General features: G+C 40.9%; 1 protein-coding gene across 1 annotated transcript in view; it reads right to left on the reverse strand.

The window, feature by feature from the left end:
* SKAP2 (src kinase associated phosphoprotein 2) overlaps window positions 1–22,459 on the reverse strand; it is a 122,193-nt gene that overhangs the window by 23,063 nt on the left and 76,671 nt on the right. The window contains exon 10 of the mRNA XM_077304575.1: window positions 8,719–8,796. Within this exon, the coding sequence (XP_077160690.1) occupies window positions 8,719–8,796 (78 nt within the window). The remainder of the gene's footprint in view (window positions 1–8,718; window positions 8,797–22,459) is intronic.

Raw genomic sequence — 22,459 nt, forward strand, 5'->3', positions numbered from 1 at the left:
CTATCAAAACATCTGCACATTATGAAGCTTCTAATATGGGCAACTCAAAAAAGAAGGCCCGACACAACATCGTTTCCCAACTTGGAATCTAAATAAGGTATTGATAGGCTTGACACAGTCACCTTTTGAGCCAATAATCTTCCTTAAAACACTTAAGAATGAAGACAGTATTCCTAATTTATACTTTATACTAACGCCCGAAGCATGGGCAATAAAAAGGAAGAGCTGGAACTTCTCATGCTGATGGAAAGGTATGATCTAGTAGGCATCACAGAAACTTGGTGGAATGATTCTCATGACTGGAATGTAATGGTGGATGGATATGAACTGTTCAGAAAAAACAGAATAGATCGAAGAGGTGGAGGAGTGGCACTGTATGTGAAGAAAGGGCTTACCTGTCAGGAAATTCTAGTGAAGGAGAGCATATCTACAGTGGAAAGCAACTGGGTGAAAATAAGCGAGGGGAAAACAAACAGTGTGGTGGTTGGTGTCTGCTACCGACCGCCTGACCAACGAGAGGATGTGGATGCTGCACTTTGTGAGCAGCTTGAGAAAATATCCAAACGGCAGGACCTTGTCATCATGGGTGACTTCAATTTCCCAGATGTGTGCTGGGAAACAAACTCTGCGAAGCGTCCTCAGTCATGCAAGTTTCTGACCTGCCTGGCTGACAATTTCATTTATCAAATGGTAGATGAACCCACAAGAGGTTCAGCCATACTGGACTTAATACTGACCAACAGGCAAGAGTTGGTGGATGAGGTGAAGGAGGTGGGGACCCTAGGGGGAAGTGACCATGTCCTCATAGAATTCCTTTTGAGATGGGGAGCCAAGGAAGCTTGTAGCCAGACGCGGATGTTGGATTTTCGTAGGGCAAACTTTAATAAACTCAGAGACATGATGAGTGTCATACCATGGACGAGAATGCTGGAAGGGAAGGGAGCATGTGAAGGGTGGGCGCTACTCAAACAAGAGCTATTGCATGCTCAATCAATGACTATTCCAGAAATACGAAAACACTGCAGGAGCTCTAAGAAGCCTATTTGGATGAACAGAGAACTTCAAGAGGAACTAAGAAAGAAAAGGAAAATGTTCAGGAAATGGAGGGAAGGACAGAGCTCTAAAGAAGAGTACCTACAGGTTACTAGGCACTGTAGATCAATCATCAGAAAGGCCAAAGCTGAGAGTGAGCTAAGATTGGCCAGGGAAGCCCACTGTAACAAGAAAAGATTTTTCAGTTACGTGAGGAGCAAACGTAAAGTAAAGGAGGCAATAGGCCCGCTGTTGGGTGCGGATGGACAAACTCTAACGAAAGATGCAGAGAAAGCAGAAAGGCTTAGTGCCTATTTTACATCTGTTTTTTCCCACAGGTCAAAGTGTTTAGGCACATCTAGAGATGGCTGTAGCCAAAGGATAGTGTCTGGGTGGCAGGTTAACATGGATAGAGAGGTTGTCGAGAGGCATTTAGCTGCACTGGATGAGTTCAAATCCCCTGGTCCAGATGAAATGCACCCAAGAGTACTCAAAGAACTTTCCAGAGAACTTGCACAGCCCTTGTCCATCATCTTCGGAACCTCTTTAAGGACTGGAGATGTCCCGGAGGACTGGAAAAGAGCAAACGTTATTCCGATCTTCAAAAAAGGGAGGAAGGATGACCCAGGAAACTACAGACCAGTGAGTCTGACCTCTGTTGTGGGGAAGATAATGGAGCAGATATTAAAGGGAGCGATCTGCAAACATCTGGAGGACAATTTGGTGATCCAAGGAAGTCAGCATGGATTTGTCTCCAACAGGTCCTGCCAGACCAACCTAGTTTCCTTTTTTGACCAAGTAACAGGTTTGCTGGATCGGGGAAATTTGGTTGATGTCATTTACTTGGATTTTAGTAAAGCTTTTGACAAGGTTCCCCATGATGTTCTGATGGATAAGTTGAAGGACTGCAATCTGGATTTTCAGATCGTCAGGTGGATAGGGAATTGGTTAGAGAACCGCACTCAAAGAGTTGTTGTCAATGGTGTTTCATCAGACTGGAGAGAGGTGAGTAGTGGGGTACCTCAGGGTTCGGTGCTCGGCCCGGTACTTTTTAACATATTTATTAATGATCTAGATGAGGGGGTGGAGGGACTACTCATCAAGTTTGCAGATGACACCAAATTGGGAGGACTGGCAAATACTCCGGAAGATAGAGACAGAGTTCAACGAGATCTGAACACAATGGAAAAATGGGCAAATGAGAGCAAGATGCAATTTAATAAAGATAAGTGTAAAGTTCTGCATCTGGGTCAGAAAAATGAAAAGCATGCCTACTGGATGGGGGATATGCTTCTAGGTAGCACTGTGTGTGAACGAGACCTTGGGGTACTTGTGGATTGTAAACTAAACATGAGCAGGCAGTGTGATGCAGTGGTAAAAAAGGCAAATGCCATTTTGGGCTGTATCAACAGAGGCATCACATCAAAATCACAAGATGTCATAGTCCCATTGTATACGGCACTGGTCAGACCACACCTGGAGTACTGTGTGCAGTTCTGGAGGCCTCACTTCAAGAAGGACATCGATAAAATTGAAAGGGTACAGAGGAGAGCGACGAAGATGATCTGGGGCCAAGGGACCAAGCCCTATGAAGATAGGTTGAGGGACTTGGGAATGTTCAGCCTGGAGAAAAGGAGGTTGAGAGGGGACATGATAGCCCTCTTTAAGTATTTGAAAGGTTGTCACTTGGAGGAGGGAAGGATGCTGTTTCTGCTGGCTGCAGAGGAAAGGACACGCAGTAATGGGTTTAAACTTCAAGTACAACGATATAGGCTAGATATCAGGAAAAAGTTTTTCACAGTCAGAGTAGTTCAGCAGTGGAATAGGCTGCCTAAGGAGGTGGTGAGCGCCCCCTCACTGGAAGTCTTCAAGCAAAGGTTGGATACACACTTTTCTTGGATGCTTTAGGATGCTTAGGGCTAATCCTGCGTTGAGCAGGGCGTTGGACTAGATGGCCTGTATGGCCCCTTCCAACTCTATGATTCTATGATTCTAATTGCAGTGACGTCTGCTGGACGCATTTCAGAGCTTGCTGCTCTTTCAATTAGGAAGGAGCTCTGCATTTTCCACAAGGACAAGATGGTACTGAGAATGGATCCGGCATTCTGTCCAAAGATGCTGCCTAATTTTCACCAGAACCAAGACATCATTCTGCCATCTTTTTGTTCAAAGCTAATACACCCAAAGGAGGTAATCTGCCACATTGTAAATGTTTGAAGAACCTTAAAGGCCTTCCTTGATAAGAACAGAGAAGTTCAGGAAATTGGAGTCACTTTTTATCTCAATATCCGATCCAAATAAAGGGGCTAAGATGTCCAGTGTGACTATAGGAAGATGTCTGAGAATGGCGACTGGGGAAGCATACAGTTCCCAGAAACTGATCCCTCCAGTGGGAATCACTGAGAAGCACAGCTACATCAGCAGCCTTATTTGGCAGAAACTCCACAAGGAAAATTTGCAGAGCAGCCACATGGTTGAACCCATCTACATTCATTCAGCACTACAAAATTGATGCCTTCAGCTTTACAGAGGCAGCCTTTGGCTGATTAGTCTTACAACAGGTGATTCAGACACCGGACTATGGCACACTCTAAGTGGGACACAGGTTTGAGAGGTCCCAACAAGATGTCCTCACCCCAGGGGATGAACGACCATTGGATACCTGCCGAGAAGGGTCCTTCTCCCTTGGGGTATAAGAGGACAACTTCATCCCTCCCTGCCATCATCACTACATAATTAGATTTTAAGAAAGGAAGTATTCAGAAATTCAAATGTTTTTTGGATGATTGTTCTGTTGTTCTCTGTTTTTTCTCTATGCAAGTTCTTCTTCCATCATTGTTCAATATTCTGGTTCACCCTACAGTTGTTCCAGTTAAAGGTTTTTGAGCCTGAGACAGTAATTGCTGTGGCAGTGGCCAAAATGACAAGGTCAGGTGAGCTCCACCTGATTGCTGGAAGAACTTTGATTATAAATATATAGTGGAACAGATATATGTTTTTATCAAATATATAGTTATAAAAATTAAAATAAGTGTTATTCAATTTTTAAATGTATGGCTTGATATTCAGACTGGCATTTATGTAAAATCTAATTGCTGTAAACAGCTTAATGTCATTTTTAAATGATGTGCTGAAAGCTTAAAGTGAACTAAAAACCCTGCATTCATCTCTCTCCAGTTTATTCCATGACCATCTTCACAGCTCTAAAGGGTATAAGCATTCTACCCATTATGGTTTGAAAGCTGCTCTTGACAGTCTTAATTTTAAGTAGTGGATTTTCCAAAAGGGATTTGGTAAATGTGACAGCCTCACTGAGATGTGTGATGCGTGGTTCTCTGCTAAGCTCTAAGGCCCAGATGCTTAGATAGTCAAATACAACATGCAAGGGAGGCAGCCATTTAAAGAAGGTGGACCTTATTTCTGAGTAAACATTCCTTGGATTGTGTTATACAGCATATTAGAAGTAAAACGACTCTTTCCACGATCCATAACCAAGCCTGAGATGAAAAAGTGTATTAAGGAATGACCTGTGTTAAAATGTGTCAGCTACAATGCATTCTTGCATAGAGTTACTCCAGTCTAAATCACAGATTTCAGTGAGTTTAGATTGAAGTAATTCTGCATGGGACTGCTGTACTGTTAATGCACAGAATGCATGGGGATATAGACAGAAAATCCTGTGCATATTTTTTGCTGGGAGTGGGGGTCTTCTAATGTGAAAAACGTCTTACATTCTTAAGTAAGTTTAGAAGTTTATGCCATGTGATCTCTGTTTGTCTACTCGCTATTCTATGTAATTAACCCCAAACTTCTAGCATTGGATGTTTAGCTGTCCAGGGAAGGTCAAAGGTCACTGCCATACTGAGGTGTTAAAACCATCACTTGAACTGAATTTAATATTGGAGAGACCACTATTATGGTACCTTATTTCAAGGATATTGTATGAAGCCTGTGTAAATGTATAGGTGAGCCCATAAAAATTTAAGACCAAGAAAAACTTCAATATTTTTACAGCAGGTCAGATCACTTTTTCAGGTGCAGTATGTTGGATTAGAAACAAGAGCTTGGCTGTCATTATTTCCATGCAGCAACCACACTTTGAATAGGATTTGCATGAAAGCCAGACCACAGCTGGAGAACAACATTGTCACTATGGAACATTTCTGCAATTGCTGATATGACAGTTAAAATTTGTAAAGATGTTTGAATCCTCTCACTGCAGAGGGACTCAACTTTACATTTTTTTAAGGCTCAGCAATAAAAACCTGTCTGCTCCCAAGGGAATGAACAGAGAAGGCAATACAGTCACATGTTACAATGAATAAACATTCACCCATCCAAAAGGTAGATTCCTCCTAGGTGCTGTTCTCCCTAGTCTTCCTGGAGCCAGCATGATATAGTGGTTAAGAGTGGCGGCTTCTAATCTGGCGAGCCAGGTTTGATTCTGCACTCCCCCACATGCAGCCAGCTGGGTGACCTTGGGCTTGCCACAGCACTGATAAAGTTGTTCTGACCAAGCAGTAATATCAGGGCTCTCTGAGCCTCACCTACCTTACAGGGGGTCTGTTGTGGGGAGAGAAAGGGAAAGAAATTGTAAAATACTTTAAGACTCCTTCAGGCAGTGAAAAGCAGGGTATTAAAACAACCATTCATTCATTCATTCATTTATTAATTATATTTATATACCGCCCTCCCCGAGGGCTCAGGCTATCATCATCATCATCATCATCATCATCAATATCAAGGCTCGCAGTGACACCCACCAAACTCATATGCAGATTTATTTCCTTCATTTATATCTCACATTTCTCCCCCATGGAAACTCAAAGCACTTTCCATCATCCTCATCTCCTCCATTTTATCTTCACGTTAACCTGTGAGGTAAGTTAGACTGACAATATGTGAGTGCCTCACTGTCAGTCAAAAAACTTGGGTGGCAGAATAGGGATTTGAACCTGGATCTCCAGATCCTAATCTGACACTCTCAACCACCAGCAGAAAAAAGTTATGAGCCACCTATGAGAATTTATACTCTAGTGTGATTCTCCAGGTCATACCGGCACCATATCTCAAATGGTATACCTCTGTGAACTCTAGAAATACACTTTAAATGTTAGATATCTGAGATGTATTGGTATTCATTTTAAATAATATGTTCAGGCTTCATAAAGAGCTTAGGGGCTGCAGGCTGCATGTGAGTTATTGCTTAGCAGAGCATTTATATGAAATGATGTTTGGTAACAGTATTATATTCCTATTAATAGTAAAGTTTGTTGCCCTGTTTCCAAACCTCCCAAGCATCACACGAGGGTCCTACCAACTAAGAAAGGGGAAATTTCTGCAGGTCTTCAGAGCACTCAGCTGGGCAGAAAGCTTTAAGACTCATGAAAGACTCGTTGAAAGACTTGAGAAAATTCCAATGCTTATTTAAGGTGGACAGTTTTTAATATCCTGACTGGTTTAAGACTGAATTTTAACAAATTGTATTTTTAAAATTGTATTTTGTAAGAGAAATAAATACATTTGTGAGGAATTTGAGGTCGTGAACTGGTTTGTGCCCATCTCTAGTGGGGGCTAGTCACTTATCAGAAGGAATCATAAAGAAGATAGTAGGAATAGCCCAGGTACTGGGGTGGCCCGAGGAGACAGGAATCACCAAGAGTGTGAAAGACAAGGGGCCCAGCAAGGCACCAGGGTAACTGACCAGGTGATGTGAGCTACACATAAGAAGCCCAGGGCTGAATGGCTGCCGGCTTCCCCTAAACAAAATAGTTTGAACAACAAGATACAACTTCACAACGTAGTACCCAGCACAAGCCAAAGAATCAAACATGGCAAATTCCACAGGGTTTTGACAGGATCCTAACCCCCCATCCTGTGCAGTATAGCAGTTTTCCTGGTCATCTTCACACCTGAGGTTTGGGCCCTGGAAAACATTTTGTTGTGGAAACCCCCCTCCCTTATGATGACAGCCAGTGCTAAAATTTATGCAACTTACTTAGAAGTGAGCCACACTGAATTCTGCAGTAATTACTTCTGCATGTAGTTAGACTACTAACATTTTTTGTTACATTTTTGTTTAAAATGTGGAGGGTGGTCACTTTATAAAGTCCTTGAAATGGGGCTGACCTGTATTGTATAGAAATGTGGGCCTCAGTGACTCAGTTACCACGGCTAAACAGAGACATGTAACTTAATGCTTGTTTTGTAGTGTTCCATTCTGCTGGCAATATCTGATGACTCAAACCTTTGTTTCCTTTGCATCGAACACAAATCAAAACTATCTACCAGCAACTTGTTCAGATAGTTTCCTGTGAGAGTCCGGAAATCAAGCCTGCTTCCTTTCCACAAGCTAGGAAAGGAAGGGCATGCAAAGACATTTCCTGAACACACTCCTTGTCCACCCTGTCTCTGACAGCAGTGGAAGAATGATGTGGAAGAAATATGATGGGATAGATAACCCAAGGTTCATTTCTTCAGAGGGCCTCCTTGCTGCAGGGCGCATCTTGCATAGGCGGCGTCTGAGTTGCAAAGAGGAGTCCTGATAAGGGGAAAGTGTTGGTTGCCAAGCCAAATGGATATACAGAACAAAACTTGTAAAGTACATAGAATCATAGAGTTGAAAGGGATCTCCAGGGACAACTAGTCCAACCCCCTGCACAATGTCAGTGTTTTCTACTCATTGTATTTTAACCCAAAAACTTAGGTGATCTCATGCTCAAACACACATGTTTCGTCACAAGTATATATATTCTTAACCTATAGTTCTAGTCCTCCCTGCTTCTTTGTCTGTACCCCTCAATCCTATCTTAGTTTCAATTTTTGATGAGAAAAATCATCCCTACCATGGGGCTTCATAAGCGGTATTTGTGTTCTCCCCCCCACCCCATAAATTCACTGTTAGTTACACAGGCAGGTTGCCAAGGGAAGGCAGGAGGAGGCACTTCTTGGGCATAGTTGTCCCACTCTGATTTTTATGCTGCTGTCACTTTTCCATTCTGCTATCACAGGATGCTGGCATTTCTCAACAGCTTTCCATGGTATAATCATATGCAATGAAGATATGCATGGCCAACATTTAAACAGGCTGCAGATCAATTAGTGGTCTTAAGTTTATCTGATTTTTATCAAAGAAGACAGAGCTGTGGGTCGATTGTCAGAGCCTGTGTCAAGATGACCTTTTCAGAGACGTCTACATTGCTGGTCCCCTGGGTAACTTGTTGTCCCCTGTTAGGCTCTGAATGACAGAAGTCTGTTCTGCTCAAGCACAAAGTATACACAGATGTCTATATTACATTCTTATGGGTTTGACAGCAACTGCATGTTGTATCTATAAACTGTCCTTTAGCAGTGACACTTTCTCAATGATGATAAGCTAATTTATGCAGCTAAATCTCCTTTGTGAAGAAATGAAAGCTAATTGAGTCATTACAAAGTAATTCAGGAAGGAATACCTTTGTATAAATTGGCTTACTTTATAAATCCTTCTCAAGTGGTTTTCATGCATCCTAAATGGTGCTAAACAGACCCCCGCCCCTTGTTTTTTGCTAACGTTAGAAATTAGTTGAAATATTTATTATACACATGAAAACTTTCTGGAAATTGAAACCTTTTTTGTGTGCTAGGGAGGTTGAAAACATGGATAAAGCCATGGAGTCAAAATAAAAGACAGAGAATGCCACATACCTGAAACATTGGCAATATTCTCCAGATTTGATTTCTTCCATTCTTCACCCTTCACTGGCACTTTGGCTTCTTCTTCTTCTGCAAGCAATACATTGTGGAAAGCTTGTTAGTCAAAAAGACTTACAACCTAGAACACTTTAGAAAATACAGAGAGCAATTTACAGCATAAATTGTGTGTCAAAGAGATCAAGTATTTCAAGCGCACACATCTATAGAGAGGGTTGAAAATGTCCTCCTCTAATATTTTTCTTGGGTTTGATCTTCTAATGAGCCTACCTCAGTTCTTCAAAGGGATTCTTGGGTCATTGTCTTGCAATTGACTGCATTCATTCTTGCGCTAGTTTCTTAATATACTAAGATCCTCACAACATTAATTTTCTGAAGTGTTTTCACGTTTGTTTTTTAATGCATATGCTGTTCCCTCAGCCAGAAAGTGATTCCCAAAGTAGTTAACAAATCATTCGAAGACCCTAATTAAAATACCATACTACTCACACTTAAAATCCCACTCTTATCTACAAAACAAATAGAATCAATGATAAACAACAAAAATTAAAATAGATGTATCCAGCAAAATAGGAAATCAGAGCTTAAAAAAATGAGCAGATAAACAAAACGAGGTTTCAAAGTCGTGGTGATGGAGAAACAATAACAACACAAGCCTGAAAGGGAAGATAAGTCTTTACCAAATGCTGGGGGACCACGAATCTAGTACCAGATGCGCATGGAGGGGTCAGCTACTCCAGAATTGGGCGGCCATAACTGAAAAGGCCATATTCCTATTTAATGACTGCCTCACCTTACATGAGTACCAAAGAGTAGGCAAAAACATAAGAATATTGTCATATCAGCACCACTTAATTTAAATTCGCTCTTACATGGCTAGAGTTGGTGGCACATTGTGAAAGCCACCCACCATATACATTGCTTGGGCCCAATCCATGCAATTTTTTTTACTAAGACTGCACGCCACTCCATTCCAAGTGCAGTTGACATGGTGAACTCACATGGGAGATTCAGAAGTCATGGAAAACTCCTAGATCATTGATGTACCTCCCTGCCATTCAACACCCCTGGTATAACAGCTTCCATCAACTGTTAATCTCAGTCACAGCTACAGTTGAAGGACAGTCTATGTAGTGAGCTTTGCAATATCAATCCTTGAAGTTATTACGGAATAGCCAGTAATTACAAGGTTACCTACTTTCCAGTTATAGTCTATGAAAGAGGCATAACTGGATACAGAGATATGAAAACCATGTGTTCAGGTATCTTGGCATGAGAACAACTCTTCACTCAGCAATATTTTGTCTTAGGAGTCCCCAATACTTTGGCACATAGGGGCTGCATTAGCATGCCCAGTGCCAAAAAAGAAGGCGACATTTAAATCAAAATGTAACAAAATTATTAACCCACTTATTTAGAACAAAAGTAAACATTCAAAGGTAAATGAAGAAATGTTAACTAAATGCAACCCATATACACAGGCTACGAACAAATTTTTAAAAATGGAATTGTGAATCTAGCCTAGCAGATGGTAGATTTGAAATCCTAAGTACATTGAATATTATGAAACTTTGAACTTTAAATATACACCTGCTCAAACATTTTAATTTTAATATGTAAAAAATTGTGGGCCCTCAAAAAAAAGGCAAGTCGACAGAAAAGAGTGTATGCAAGCAGCCTTCCACCTGGAACACAGGATGTACCATTAAGTTGGTTTCACATTATATGCAGGGTGTACATACACATCACTGCTTGCCAGCCAAGCCTGAGTCATGACAAGTAAAATGGCAGCCGGAGGGAGGGGAACTTGGCGAATAAGGGAATCCCATAAACTTCTCTGCTAAGAGAGTACTTTGGGGCCTCTCATCAGCTCCTGCAATCACAGATGTATAAGAAGACTCCTAGCTGGAGTGAGGAAGGGAGGAGAGGCAGAAGCAAGCAAGGCCAGAAGTCAGCGCAACTAGCTCTTGTTGTGGAAGGAACCTCATGAGTAACTTTGGAAGCCACTTGCTTTGATGGGTGGAACCTCTAGAAATGTTCAGTATGCAAAACACTTTGTAACCTTTTTTGCAAAAATATTAGCCCTTTGACTGTCCTTTTCCTGCCTTTTTTGTTGTTGTTTTTTTTGCAAGAACAGACCTGGCATCTCTTGAATCCATTCACACAGCGACCTTACCTTCCTTATTTATATGCATAGCTTCAACATGATAATTCATGGAGATGGGGATTTAATAAGCTTAGTGGTAAGGGTGCCTGGATGAGCCTCTTGTGGTGCAGAGTGGTAAGGCAGCAACATGCTGTCTGAAACTGTCTGCCCATGAGGTTGGGAGTTCGATCCCAGCAGCTGGCTCAAGGCTGACTCAGCCTTCCATCCTTCCGAGGTCGGTAAAATGAGTACCCAGCTTGCTGGGGGGTAAACGGTAATGACTGGGGAAGGCACTGGCAAACCACCCCGTATTGAGTCTGCCATGAAAACGCTAGAGGGTGTCACCCCAAGTGTCAGACATGACCTGGTGCTTGCACAGGGGATACCTTTACCTTTACCTTTAAGGGTGCCTGAGCTTTGCTGGCTAGCAAAGCACCTATAATGGCCAAAATGCTATTATGGAGGACAAGAACAAGAGGGGGCTGACAGAAAGACCATGGAGACCAAAACAAATTATGGTGCTATTGTCTTTTTTGCAAGAACAGCAGTAGAGGATGCCTCTTGAGGCAGGAAGAACAGGATGGGTCTGAAGGAAAATGCCCTGAGGGTGATAGCAGCACACAAACAGGTTGGAGGGCTGCACAGAAAGAGTTTGGGGGCCACATGTGGCTCATGGGCCTCAGGGTGGGGACCCCTAATCTACTTCAAATCTGTAGGAGACTTTAAAGCAGTGGCTAGGAAGCCTCCAGCATACATACAAAACAGTACACCATACTTTTTTTCACCACACAAGGCTGGTTTTCCATCCAAAGCAAACCTGACACACACACTTTTTTTTTTTTTTTGCCTGAACATCAAACATCTTCAGAATCAGACATTGTGCCTTTTGGGCAATGAGGCTAAAAAAGGGTTGTGCACCCCAATTTAATCACCATAATCATTTTAGCTCTTATTCAGTTCCTTCCATTCCCCCCCCCACCCCCCAATTCAATCACAGCTACTAGGCACTGATTCAAGGTAGAGGCGATTGTCCCTGAATTGACAGGGGATGGAAAATGGGAGTCAGCCACCAAATGCTGTTACTTCAGTTAGGGACTAGCTGGAGTTTAGCTGACCCAGCGTCCCACTGGCAATGTGAAGAAGGATGGTAGGGATAAAATCAGTCGAGGCAACAGTAGTTAGACCCACGATGCATGACTGCCTATTGCTTTTGAAACAATACAATGGTTGAAGTTCACAGCAGATCTGGAGAGGCCTCCCATCAGGCAGCTTGTTCTAAAAGACAGAGGTTATAAACCAGGGGTAGTCAAAACTGCGGCCCTCCAGATGTCCATGGACTACAATTCCCAGGAGCCCCTGCCAGCGAAAGCGAAAGCTGGCAGGGGCTCCTGGGAATTGTAGTCCATGGACATCTGGAGGGCCGCAGTTTGACTACCCCTGTTCTAAACACGTAAAATGGGATCATTCTTGCATGAGAAAAAAGTGTAAGAGTTTGTGTGTGTGTGTGTCTATTGGGGCATCAGAAACAGACTCACTCTGTGGCTCACCATTATATTTCTAATTACATTATAGTGAGAAATTATTTCTAAACACACAACAAAAGACAAACTTTTCCCTCTGAATATTTTAAAACTATTGTACCACTGCCGGTTCTGATCCGCTTCCAGAAGAGCTCAGCTCTTCTGCCAGGTCTTTGGTTGAGGCCTGGGGGCAGAAGAACTGAAGGACCCTCCAAATTAGACATCTAATTAGACATCTGAAGGGCTCCTCCAAATTAGACATTAGACAACAACAAGCAATGGTGCCCCTGGATTCTCCCAGAGGGACTGGGAAGGGGGGGCTGAAAAATGGGGTGAAGCTGTGGGGGTGTCATTTTTCGCCATTGGAACTTGTTTATTAAGAGTGGTAGTTAATGTTTTTTTTTAATTTTTATGTGGTGTTTTATCTTTTATGTAACCTACCATGAGACGGCTCGCCGATAGCGGCTGGGAAAAAATCCATATATATTAAAATTCATTCATTCATTCCGTCCTTCCCCAAAATAGATCCCACAAACCCACTGTTTCCTTCTGCTGCCTTTCATGCAAAGAAAATAAAAGCTGTCCCTGTTCCTCTAATTTCTGACTGACAGCTGGATCCCTCTAAGTTTTTCACCCATAGCAACCTTATCCTTCGCAAATAGAGTCCAACCACGATATGCACAAACTAACTGCAATTAATTTCTTCCCGACAAACCAGGATTCTAAATCACAGCGAAGTCCCGGTTTAAAATCCCACTTTTCAGGAAAGCCATTTACATGGGGAGCCAGAGCTGGCGTTTGACTGAAGGGTTCCCAGACTGTGTCATTCCATAACACACACACACACACACACACACACACATCCATAGAGCCACAGTGACTTGACCAAAGCCGTCCAAGTGAGCTTCACAGTCGAGTGGGAATTTCAAACCAAATTTGCCACATCCCACTTGTTAGCCATGTACTGTCTTCTAAAATCAATGTTCCATCATGATTATTTTAAAAAGCATATTTCTTATTGCTTTGGTTGTCCTGAAGGGATACTGGCTAGATTAATATAAAACTGTGCAGAAGACAGGCTTTCCATAAAATGCTTCTGCCACAACATGGGTAATCTCAAAGATAACGTATGTAAAACCAGCAATTCCACGTCACCCCATCTTCCAACATTTTAGCATTCATCACTAAGATGTCTCCATTAGCCCTTATTAATAGCACCGTTAGTATCTAGCACTCCATTGTACTGGATTAGTTAAGAGACACGTTGTCATCATGCAGTATTAATTAATATCTTGGATAACAACAGTTTGTGGGTTAATATATTTTACTCAATACTTTAATAACAGTAAACAAAAACAGCTGAGCTATGCAGTAAAATTCATCAAACCCCACAGATGGTTATAAGGTTTTCATTATGTGGTTTCCATAGCAATCATATTGCAAATCTGGAAGCTGCTTGCAAATAAGCAGCTTGTGTTTACATGCCTTTCAAGTGGCACCATGGAACTCTTCGACAAGTGATGTTGTTATTCCAATCACATCATGTTCAACGGAGCCACTGCGACACATTTTGATCAGTCAAGAGTGCTACAGTTGTTTAAAAAACCCCTATTTTTGGCCAGAAATGCCTATTTGCTTTTGGTAGGCTGAAATTCCAAGTAAAGTCACTATTGTTTTAAACCTAACCAGAGTTTAGAATGTGGGAAGAATTTTGAAGATATACATCACATACCTAACAGGAAGAGGAAATGGAAAAAGAATTGCTACCAGAAAACTGAAACCATGAAAGATTTTCTGCTACAAGAGGATGCCAAAATCAATTCCTTATGGAATTGGGGAAGGGGGATTGATCTTTTAGCTCCATTCTCATTCCTTCACTCTTTGAACAAAAGCTAAAATGCACCCTCCTTATCAAGTCCCCATCGCTCTTTTTAAGTGTATATGTTGGACTCAAACCTTTGCAAGATCATTCACCTTACAAGAATTCAGCTTTCATAGCCTTAGCAGTCTCACTAAATAGTGAAGAAGCTGAAAAGCCAAAGACACTGACAGAGAGGCTACACTTGAATTCTCTAAACAAAGAGTCCTAATTATGTAGCATACTGATTTTATACATTTTTATAAATATCGCCAAAAAAACATAATTAAGCATCTTCATACATACCTTCAAAGTCAAGTAATATTGCAAAATAAAATAAGTACTGACATCTAGGCTCTCACAGGTATGTGGAACACATACCTGCTCTTTGATCCACCCCCTCTTCCTCCCTTCCCTCCCTCTCTCCTACAAGAGCACATACACCCCCTCTCCTCTCTCTCCTCCCCTTCCTAGACACACACACACACACACAAAGTCCCCTTCCTCCCTTCCTTGCTTCTTTTTCCAGGAGGGGTCTGGCCTCCCCCGGGCTGGAAAGCAGTGTGGTGGCCACAGTGACCTCTGTCTAGCTACCGGAGGCCTGGGAAGCAGCAGCCTGTGCCATGCCCCTGGAGACCTTGGAAGCAGCAGCCTGCACCCCGGGAGTTGCACAGCCTATGGCCAGCCCCTGAAGGCCTGGAAAGCAGAGGGGGTTGGCCCCTAGAAGCCATGCAGCTTCTGCCCCAACTCCCATAGATTGCAAGGGTGGCATCTTGGCCTGCGGCAGCCTCGACACTAACATCCCGATTTTCTCTTCCACCAGCCAACTCCCTTCTTTTTCTGGCTCGCTCCCTGGGGTGAGACTATGGACATCATGTCTGTATCCATTTCCATCCCAAGAGGTGAGCCAGAAGATGTGAACAGAGTATCGCCTGTAGCATTTCTTTATAGTCTGCCATAACTAAACACAAAAATTTAATAATCCTTATTTTTCTATATATTGTTCTAAGAATCCTTATTGTTCAACAGTAGAATCTCTGAGGAATCTTTGTGTTCTAATTCGACAAGACTGTATGTATGTATGTATGTATGTATGTATGTATGTATGTATGTATGTATGTATGTATGTATGTATGTATGTATGTATGTATTCTTATGAATTCTTTTGTTTATATTATTAGTTTTTGCCACTGAAGAAAAGGGAACTTGAAAAAGCATTAATAACATGTTCATGTTCTGGCAACTATTCATTTATTTCTGACTCATTTGCTGCAGGAAACTTCCTGAATTAAAAGACTCTTTGTTTAGAAAATTCAACTGTAGCCTGTCTTGTCAGTGTCTTTGGCTTATCAGTTTCTCCGCATTCCTGATAGGTCATTTCTGTTTGTCACTAAATAGTGACGCATCTGCCTCATATTCTGCTATGTCATCTTGGCAAACGTCAGTTCTCTTGCCTTAGTGATGGTAGTCAGTTGTGTTGCCAGATGTTAGGTGAAGCTCTCTATTAATGGCTGTGCCATTAAGGCAAAATGAGAAGTGGATGTCTTAGTATCTGATGAAACTGTTAATGCAACCAAATAGTATTGAAAGTGCAACAAAATTTGATTCCAATTGCTCCTTTAAGGCCGACAAAGATGTATTCAAAGTGTGAGCTTTTGAGTGCATGCACTCTTTCTCAGACAGTGGAACAAGGATCATAAGTGGTTAGGCATAGTTTGCCACCCAGTGTTGAAAGAGAAGATGAGCAGGATGGCTCTTCCAAAGTGTAAGGCATGAAAGCTGAGAGGAGTGTGTTGGACCTAGGGATACAGAAATATATACATTTTGTATGCTTATGGTCATCACTCTGACTTCTGAAGAATCATGGGGAGTGATGGAAGAAGTACGCAGAATAAAGGCGGCTCAGGAAATTCTGAACTTCAGAGTGAATGCCACTGTTCTATGTGGGTGGTCAGTGATCTGCAACATTTCCAGGGATGTCTTAGGCCATCGGCAGGCATGGTTAGTCTCAACTCTTGCTGGCTCCGCAGGATAGCACATCTCTTGAAAGAGCAAACAGCAGGGCTTAGAATAAAACATTTCCTGGCTCTTCACAAAGAATTTCCACAGGTATCATTAAGACAATAATTTGGTCCAACAGGCAAAGCTAAGTTAATTGAACAAAGCCAAGAATAAGGTGACTGCTGAGATAGGTCAGAGGAGGTGGAAGTAATTATTTTTTTAAGAAGGGGGGACATGCCATGTATTAATTATTTACCCATAAAACAACTTTACATAATGCCTTTGTTCATTCTACTGCTGTGCATGTTTAAAGCAAGCCCTATAAAACTAAGAGGACACCACCTGTTCCTTAAAGCCACAGTAGGCTTGTTTTTAAAGACTAAAGCCAGAAGCGATGTACATAACAAATTCTAGAGAGATACAGCTATGCTAAATTTCACATTTAAGTGCTTCCAGAAGGTTGCTTAGTGTTTATAGTTGTATAAGCCAAGGTTACTGAATGCCACAGTAGTAAACACTATATATGTTACAAACATATATGTAGGTTTTAAAACAATAACAATATGAGAATCCACATAGCGGATTCATTAGGGCGAATATACGTATGAAAAAATTATGTGAAAAAATTATCAAAAATCTTATCAGTCTGGCCAAAGTTGAGCACTTTTAAGTTCCATTAATTTCAATGTGAGATATTTCTACACATGTTCAAACAAACAAAATTACTGTGCCATCTGTACTTTGGTATTCATTTCCAAACCGTCTTCAAAGGCAGAACTATATTGAAAATAACAACCTAACCAGTATAGAAGCAGAGTACTGATAACTGTGGCTAGATCTAACTTTTCAAGGAAAGGTTGCAGTTGCATCCAAAGCTGCAGTTCAGGCTGGTGTGTCCCAAGCCACCCATCTCCCTAGGTGTGCTCCAAGCAATAGCCAAAGATCACCTACTGCTAAAAGGTGCTATCTGCCACAGTAACCTTTTTTTAAAAAACATGATGTCAAATGTACAGCTTTGGGAGGAAGCTGCTGTGGTGAAGTTATATGTTCATCTGGCTACTTCCCGACAGTATTCGTCTAAACAGTAAGAGCACAAAAAGGAATAAAATGCTTCAGAAGGAATACCTCTATCATTGAAGAACAATATACGTTAAACAGTGAACTCAGCAGAAAGAAGAAAAATATACCTATAAGAAGAGGAGCTTTTCTGGACCATAGGAAAGGTCTCCTTAGCCCAAAATCTTGTTCTCTGTAGTAGTCCATCAGATACTCCAGGAAAACTGGCAATAGTCTTCATTTGTCGTTTCATTCCCACCGCCAACTGATATTTAGTAGCAAACTAGCTGTGGGCATAGAAACTTCCTTTAGCTACCTAACAGCTGCTAACAGACCTTGCTCTTCATGAATTTATGTAAGCACCTTTTCAAGCCATCTAACCTAGCGGCCATTATCACATCTTCTGGCAGCAAAATCCATAATTTTATTGTGTGAAACAGTACTTTCTTTTCTGCGTATTGAATCTACAGCTAATCAATTTCTTTCGATGACCCTGAGCTCTTGTATTATGAGGACCGGATAAAAGGTTCTCTGTTGCGCTTTCTACACACTGAGTATAAATCTCTATCAAGTCCTCCTTTTGTCATCTTATGTTTGAATCTTTCCAGCCTAAATGGTTTTTAGCCGTCCTCAGAAGGAAGGTGTTCCAACTCTTTCATCATTTTGATTGCCCTTTTCTGTACTTTTCCCAGCTCTGCAGTATATTTTATAAGCAGGGGTGTGCAAACATATTGACAACTAAGAAGATTTTGGTCAACTGTTCATCCAATACATTTTATCTTATTGTTGTTTTGTGTTGGAGACAGATGATCAGAACTCTAAAAAATTGCATCAGTCTGAGCTCTAAAAAAGGATATGAATAAAAACAGATACCACAACAGAAAAAAAGTTATAGACATGTATTCGTAGTTATCCTGAAAAGGAAGTCTCAGCTAATGCAGAAATCAGTAGGAGCCATAGCATGGACTTCGATGGACCCTGGATTTGCCTGTCCAGGGCACACTAACAGATTTTGCAGTGGACTTTTGCCCTTGAAGAATTTGCTTGGAAACTGGTGCAAAATGCATTTGAAAAAGTCCTTGCTAGCACATACAGTGAATCTAATTATGCTGGTTTACGGTTTATTTCCAGATTCTGTTTAAGATGCCATTTTTAACTTTTAAAATCCTATGTGGTTCAAGTTGAGAATATCTGAAGGGCTACTACCACCCATATCACCCTGCCCAAAGTCCATGCATGGCAATTGCCTGCAGGAACCAATGGGAAACTTTTACCACCATCTCTTCTCCACCCCAATGAAAATCCAGAAATCCCTGAAACTGGCACTCTCTTCAGGCATTCAAGAATGAACTAACAACTACCTCTGATGGAAGATCTTCGATGGCTTGAAACTGGGATAGTACAGTTTCAGTACTATCAGTACAGTAAACAATTCACCTGGGCATTTGTAGAAGGATTTCATGAATTTTATATTGATTGTACAATGAAATAGTTTAACTTGTAAACTGCTTGAGATCTTTGGGTGGAGAGAAATACACAAATAAACTTTTGACAAATGAATAATATTTTATTAAAGTGCTAAGGATTCACTCTTTAAAAAAGTAACTCGTAGATTAGTATTCGTTGGGTTTTATCTTGATCTTTATAGTTCATTCATTTGTTATGTTTATTCAGTTAATTGACCTATATAAATGATACAAATGATCTTTACAGTAAGGAGAGGGATTTCCTAGCATCAGTTTTATGAGTGAAGCTTAAAGTTATAAGCATGAGCATGGACATATGCAAATAATTATTTGTGAAACTTGATGAATACAATTATAATGTTGAATATTATATAACAGCTTGTAAAACCACTTTATAATAAATGATCCAGCCTACTATGTAATATGTTACAAAATTTATACACTTGTAATCAGTTTTTCATCAATGTATATGTATTAGCACCAACCTTGTTTGAGATCCTGAACAGGTCACTGGATCTCAATACAAGTCAGCAATTAAGTTGCAATCACCCTCCTTGCTACCATAGCTATAATTTAACCAGCGTATATCCCACACCCTTAGTTCTCTGTACCAGTGAGCAGCATGTACAGGAGCACTGCAGCATTGCCCAACTGATAATCACAGTATGGGCTTTAGAAAGGAGAAGTGCCAAGAGCATGGAACTGAAAATCCCATGTGTATTATGGGGAAGGATTGCTGATACAGGATCTTAGACAAGCAAGTAGTTACAAATAGAACTTGTAGAGAACTCTTGAAGCAGTTTTAGGAGAGGAGGGTAAGGTATATTACCAAATAGAGGAGCACCCAAAATAGGAGGAAAACATGTGGTGGAAAGTTACAAATAGGTGTAGAAAAATAAGGAGATGTTCTGCTCCTCAGTAATCTCAGTAATAGATTCTCAGTAATAGATTCCAGGATCTGCCTATGGTTATTGTTACAGGACCACAGAAGACAAGACTATTCCCCCAGTCCACCCACAGTTCAAAAGATTTGTCACGATCCCCTATGGTTGAGAAGACTAGGTCTTGTGTTCCTCAATGAAGGAAGAGACAAACCTAGTTTGATGAACTATGTTGGGAATTCTGCAAATTAACAGGGAATGGCACCTATGCAGGGAACCATTTACTTACAGGTAAACTGAAAAACTAAAACCCTGAAACACACAGTGAGGGATTATGATGTCTCGACACTAATGCACGGAGTATAGGAAACAGGCAGGAGGAACTAGAAGTCCTAATAGAGGAAGGGAACTGTGACCTAGTACGCATTACAGAAACGTGTTGGGATAACACTCACAATTGGAATATTAGGATTGAGAGGTACAACTTATTTAAAAGGGTCAGACAAATAAAAAAGGAGGAAGGAGCAGCAGTATATATTAAGAATGTGTATACTTGTGACGAAGTACAAGTATCTGAACACAGAAGTTCAGTTGAAAGTCTTAGGGTAAAGCCAGGTGCAGCTGGGCTGGCAATTACACGTTTCTTCTACACCAGAGGTAATCAATATGTGCCAGCAGCCCTCAAGGTATTCAATGCGAAACTAAGTGCCCAACTGTTCTATGGCATCCCTATCTGGATCAATGCTTTTAACCAAGCTGTCGAAAGTCTCCAATCTGTCTTCCTGAGCAAAATACTTGGGACCCTGAACTGTGTCTCTTATGCAGTCCTTCATCTAGAAACCTGCCAAAGTCTATTGGAAACTGGAGCATGGTTGTTAACAATCAAGTTCTGGCTTCGCATGCATTTCAGATCTAAAACTAATAGTCTAATTTCCCTGATAGCTGAACATGAATCATCTACATGGCTAAGACACATTGAGGGAAAGGTTGAGAGAGCTTGGTCTGTTTAGCTGGAGAGAAGATAACTAAGAGGTGATATGATAACATATCTTCAAATACTTAAAGGGCTATCATACAAAAGATGGATCAGAGGGTTTTTTTTCTTTTCTGTTGCCCCAGTGGATCAGATCAGGACCAATGAAATGGAATAAATTCAAAAAGATTTTCAGCTTAACATCCAGAAGTTCCTGACAGTTAGAGCTGTTCCCCTGTGGAACAGGTTTCCTCAGGAGGTGGGTTCTCCTTCTTTGTAAGTTTTTAAGCAGAGGCTCTTTGAGGCTCCCTCGCTCTGTATTAGAAAGAAAAAGCCATGTGGAATCACTAGTGGTGGTGATGGGGAATAAAGTATTCAGAAAATAATATGCGCCCCCTTCCCCCTCCAAAGTTCTATAAGCTTTGATGTCCTTGACCAGGTTCACCACCACCTCCATTTTGAATGACTTTTAGCTGTTTTCAACATTTCATGCTCCTGCAGCATTCCTCATCGTGTCATTGTGGGGGAAAGCACCTCCCTTTCTTTTGGGGTTATATTTTCCTGCATGCCTGATTGTGTAGAGACTGCTGCATTGCCTGGGGGAGGACTTAAAAAAAATCGAAGACTGGGTTGTAGGAGGGACATCCCTTTACTATCAGTGAAGATACCTTGGATGCTGCTTGTCCATTTAGACAGAACATATTTGAAAAGGAAAGACGTAGTGTTCCCCATGGTTTAACTCCAATTAATATGCTCTTCTTTACACATAAGAATCTACAGGTCTGTAGAGATTTAGATATCTTTGCTTAACAGTTGGTTAAAATTTACATTATATTCAGTAAATCTTATGCTATGCATTGTATTATAATAAATGGCAAAACAAATAGTTTTTCTTATATAAATGCTCTAACTCATATAGGAATAATTAAAAATGACAATAAAAGTTATCCTACCTTTGGATCCATTTGTCAAATGCAATATTCTGACTTAATACAAAGCAGAAATATCTTCCCGTCATGTGATACTCCCCAAGCATATTTATGAGCAGGGGGAGGGGGGAGTTGATTTAAAAGCAATTCCTTTAAACTAAACACCTCTAATTGTGACAAATGTGACATGGCACAATGTTTATATAGATAATACCGCACTGAAAACAAATTTCATCTACTTTGTGGAGAATTCATGGGCTTAGAAAATTCAAATTTGTTTCCTCTTTGTCTGGGTAGATGACTGTCTGAATTCAAGGATGGGGGAAAAGCTTAAGTTGTTGAGCATTGTTCAGTATAGTAGAAGGAAACAGAATGACACTTTTGGCATGCTTCCACAGGAAATGTCTGGCTCACAGATGCTTCTCATAGTTGCTTTAACCATTTTAAGCATGATGTTTTTGCATCTTTATACTGACAACACACTGACTAGAGATACAGCCAGTGTGACATATTTTCATTTAGTGTCAATATAATTAGGCATCCATGCTTGAAATCCATGCTTGTCTGAAGCTGGCATTATGATACCCTACAAATTTGTCTACATCCAGTTCTATAAGAATATTTAAACTGTTTGTGTAGTCAATTTATACTACAAACAAAAATTAAGTAGGCTGAACAGAACACCAGGAAATTTGAGGCCTAGATATTTCCTTGAATAGCACAGTATTTCAGTTTGCATTCTTTTCCAGTTCAATCTTGTGAACCCCAACATCCCACAAAAACTTACTGTTGTCAGCTCACATTATGCCATCTGAAGTTATGCACATCACATATATCCAGAGAAAATGTGCCTTTTCTGCACTTTCAGTTTGACAGCGTTATTCTTTTGCTCAGTTAGCAAAGCC

The sequence above is a fragment of the Paroedura picta genome, chromosome 11 (genome assembly GCF_049243985.1).
Source record: "Paroedura picta isolate Pp20150507F chromosome 11, Ppicta_v3.0, whole genome shotgun sequence".
Taxonomy (NCBI): Eukaryota; Metazoa; Chordata; class Lepidosauria; order Squamata; family Gekkonidae; genus Paroedura; species Paroedura picta.